At 47.8% G+C, this 4324-nt stretch overlaps 1 protein-coding gene across 1 annotated transcript; it reads right to left on the reverse strand.

Moving 5' to 3' along the window:
* Positions 1-976: 976 nt before the first annotated feature.
* On the reverse strand, positions 977-3677 carry LOC121028179 (taste receptor type 2 member 143-like). Its single transcript, XM_040471715.1, is given in 3 exon segments — positions 977-1783; positions 1786-2412; positions 2415-3677. Coding segments are annotated over 3 exon segments (918 nt in total). The 5' UTR covers positions 2590-3677; the 3' UTR covers positions 977-1667.
* Between the last annotated feature and the right edge of the window lie 647 nt (positions 3678-4324).

Consider the following 4324-nt stretch of genomic DNA (forward strand, 5'->3'; position numbering starts at 1 on the left):
CAGCCAGGATTCCCAGGCTGCAGTTGGAAATGTTACACGGCCTCCTATTCCCACCCCAAGAATTCGAAGAGCTCAGCAGCAGTAGCAGCAGCAGCAGCAGCAGAGGCTTCACTGCGGGACAACAAAGACGCCGTCTCGCATGTTGTAAAGGAGATGCGAGTCAGTGAAGGAGGTAGCGCTACCGTTATGTCTCAGGAATAATCTGGTAAGTCTGACTATGGCTAAGGGAATGGTGGCCTACCAGGATGAAAAGGCAGGCCGGGAAGAGTTCACAGAAACCCTCGAAAGTCAGGACGAGCTACTGGGTTGTGTTTTTGGTCAAGATGGGAGCCACCAAGTGTTTGGGGTTCTCTTCAGAGCTAAAAGCTAGGAGAGGGAGATTAAGAACATCAACCAATCAAGAAGTCCTGAGATAAGCCCACGAGACCTGGCCTAACTCAAAGGGCTGTGAACATGTTACAGGACATAGGAGTTGCACCACCATTCCCTCCCCACCCAAGACATTCAGTAAAGTTCTGGAGCTCTGCACGGGGAAAGGCAGTCTTCCAGATGCTTCCAGATGAGTAGAAGGGATGGCAGAGACAGACACCCCTGATGCTCTTGCCTTCACTGCCCCTACCCAACCCTTTTCTAGTTTTTTGGTCTCCATACATTTCTAAAGCAAATTCCATCAGCCAAAAAAAACTTTATGAGCATGCATCCAAGCATATGTGCCTTTATTTAATTACTTGCATGTACTACTTTACTAATACATTCTGTATATCATAAAATATACACACACAAAAAAACAGGAACTAAAACGATGAAATAAAAGTAAATGCAAATTAGAGTTGCCCCACTTTTCTCTGCACATTCAGTGGATCATTGTGCACACAACTCAGAGAGGCAAACACCCAATGTGGAGACTACCATGCTAGGCACTGGCATTCAGGACCCACCTCCAGGGTGAAGAGAGAGAAAAGGCAGGATTATCAAAATTAAGAACTACGGCAAATTTATTTTGTTTTCCTTCTCTGTCTTCAGTTGGCCAAAACCTAAAAGCATTTCCACATCAGACAATTCCTTTTAATTCAACATTTAGCAAACACACAAAATCATGGGCAGGGCCTAGAATGGCACAAAACTCATATACACCCTCAGCTTTTCATGGGACCACATCGAAAAGGCTGGGTGGAATCAGTCATAAGCAGGGCACAAAAGAAGGGAATGGCCAAGAATGGCAAAGGAAAGAAGGAAGTTCCAGATGGGCCAAATTACTGGGCTGGAGTGGAGAGACCGAGCTGACAGCAGAGCAGTAATAAGGAGGGATGGTGTGGGACAATCTATGCCACCATTAAAAAACACTTCAGGTTGACCACAGAGATAACCGACAACCATTACAGGTCTCTGTAAAGAGGTACAGACCAAAATGATGCTTGGAAAAATCTGTTATGGCTGCTCATACAGAAGGTACGAGAGGTCTGTGAGGCAATGAGGCCACCATCCCAGCCCACAGTGGTTTGGGACCCAAACTGGGGACCTGGAGCAGTGCAGGAACAAAACAGGGTACCAAAAAAGCTAATGCAGCATGGAAGGAACAGGAAAGTAAGAAGGAAATGAAAAGAGAGAAGAACAGTGCCCAAACTTTGGGGGTTCTAGCCACTTACAGGCTTGTCCACTGGTAGTGGTTATGGATACTGATAACTTGAGATAAACCCGCCTTTTTCCAGAACTCTCCAAAGCCTGGTCCTCAGGGCCTTTCTCAGCTTGGGGCTGCTTAGCATCAGGATGCTGGAGTGCAGATACCTGTGTAGGTCACCACTTCCCAGGCCCAGCGCCAGTGACCCTGGAAGGTTGCGATTTTCATAGTAATGACAATCAGGGACAGAAAATATGATGTATAGAAGACAAGGAAGAAGGCAAGTGACTTCAGGGCCATGATGTGAGCCTGGGTGCTGGGATCACATGGACCCAGTCTATGATCCCTCATCTGCCCCAAGTGCCGGTGCAGGGAGCACATGAGCAAAAGCGTGGACACCAAGAACAGAAGGAATGGGATCAACCACATAAGCATTGCATGAGGATGAAAAAAGTGCCAATAGCTCTGTAGTCTATCAGCCAGGGTCCTGTTTCCTTGGGAATTCTGGGAGGCAGTCACCTGCACAGGAAATATAGTCCCAATGGTTGATGAGATGACCACCAGACCAGCCATGAGCAGGGAGCCCAGCAGCAGCCTGGGCACTGACTGAGAAATCCTCCACCTCAGCCAGGAGAAGACAGGGTGGGAGAAGATGGCGGTCTTCACACAGTAGAAGACAGCAAGCCAGGCGGTGAGCCAGGAAGAGAGAGTGTTGAAGAAGTTCCAGAGGATGCTGAAATAGTCCATTATGGAACGAAAATCAAAGAAGGTGAAGAGGTTGTTCAGGACGGCCACCCATGCAGGCAGAACCGGGAGGCGGCCAAGGAGGCCACAATCATGCCACTCGCGGGCAGCATCCGGCATCACACCCACTCCCTGCCCAGCACAGTAACCACGAAGCCATTCTGCAACATTGCAGCCAGTGACTCCAGGAAGAAGACGACCATGAAGATCAATGCAGGTGAGGGCATCCTCTCCAGGAGGTTCTGATCAAACTGGGACGCATCCACAGGGAAAAACGGCTTCTCTGACCAAGCCACCCTATTGAGACCAGGGATCCAGAGAGCTCTCTCCTTGGATTCATGCAAAAGCCTACCTGCCAGCAAACACCTCCAGTCCCCCAGGATTTGAAAAGAGGATCCCTGTGATCTCTCTTGGCATGCGAATCACTCCCAGCTCAATGACTCCCTGTGTCTGTTTGCCTAACCTGTATTTGCCTGTTCCTTACCAGAGTCCAAGGCAGGGAGATATTAACAGAAGAGAGGCTCCAGGGGTGATTGAAAATACTCATACTTTGTACTTTATTTCTTAACCATACTGTTTCTTTCCTAACTTTTCCTTAAAAGATGCTCTAATCCTTGTTTGGCTCCCCCAACCAAAACTTCCTGGACCCTTCATGTCCCTGTTTGGTATTTTATTCAGTAGCCTGTACACATTACATTAAGGCCCAACTCTTGAATGGGTGGAGTAAGAAGTTCTTCATACGCACAAGCACCAGGAAAAGGCTCATTTTCTCCTCCACTGACTGTTGATGCTGCCTAAAATTTCACTGGAGGCTCTATTTTGAAGTTTGAGGAGTCTCCAGTTAAAATGTGACCTTCCCCAACATGTTAGCATCAAATCTGTTAGCCTTTAATGCCTTAGCTTCAATGTGCTCGGCAAACCAAAATTAACTCTTTCCTAAGAAGGCGGTGAGGAAATGAGGAAAGAAGGGAAGTCGTGAGAAGAAGAGGAAGAGGAGGGAGACTGGGAGAGCAGATCCTGAACAGACACAACAGGAGGCAGGGAAGCGAGAGTCCGGATGACAAAAGGAGCTCAGAATGAGCCACTGGGTGGGGATTTGGTGGGGAGGGGACAATAATAGAATAACAAGCAACCTGTTGGAACACCTTGCCATTTACAAGGTGGTTGCACACATTACATTTTGTCTCCACCACCAACCACACAGGGACACTGGTTCAGATCAGGGAGCAATGAAGAAGAAACCAACTAAAGTGGGTTTTAAAGGGGCAAGAATGCTTAGGAACATGAAAAAGAAAAGAGCCAAGGGAGGGAAGGTGCCTGGGTGGCTCAGTTGGTTACGTGTCCGGCTTTGGTTCAGGTCACGATCTCGCGGTGAGTTCGAGCCCTGTGTCGGGCTCTGTGCTGACAGCTCAGAGCCTGGAGCCTGCTTTGGATTCTGTGTCTCTCCCTCTCTCTGCCCCTCCCATGCTCATGTTCTGTCTCTGTCTCTCAATAATAAATAAACATTAAAAAAAGGTTTTTTTTTTAAAGAAAAAAGAAAAGAGCCAAGGGGAAAGAAGGAAGAGAGAGGAGGGTAGAAGGAAGCAGAGGTGCAAGTAGAGGAAGAGGGAAAGGAGTCTCCCCTTCCAATATCAAAGGTTCTGGAGCCATGGTCCTCCCCAAGGCCACTCACAATTGACATGGTCTCACTTCAAGACTCCACAGTGAGAGGTCTACTGTGAAAGATGAAAGACAGTAACAGCGAAGATAAACATTTACAGAGACCTCAGGGAAAAGAGGTTTGGCTCCGTCTCAAGTATGTCATTTACTTGAAGGGCTGCTTCCATTTTCTCAAAATATCGCCAGAGAACAGATAATCCACTCTGATCAATGGTTGTGCAACACGGCTTCAGCGACTTGATTTAGTTCTTTGTGTGTTTTTCCCCAGGCTTCTCCTTGAAGACGGCAGCCCTGAATGGCTCC

Source organism: Herpailurus yagouaroundi, unplaced genomic scaffold (genome assembly GCF_014898765.1).
Source record: "Herpailurus yagouaroundi ecotype Mexico unplaced genomic scaffold, PumYag 100, whole genome shotgun sequence".
In the NCBI taxonomy this organism is placed as follows: domain Eukaryota; kingdom Metazoa; phylum Chordata; class Mammalia; order Carnivora; family Felidae; genus Herpailurus; species Herpailurus yagouaroundi.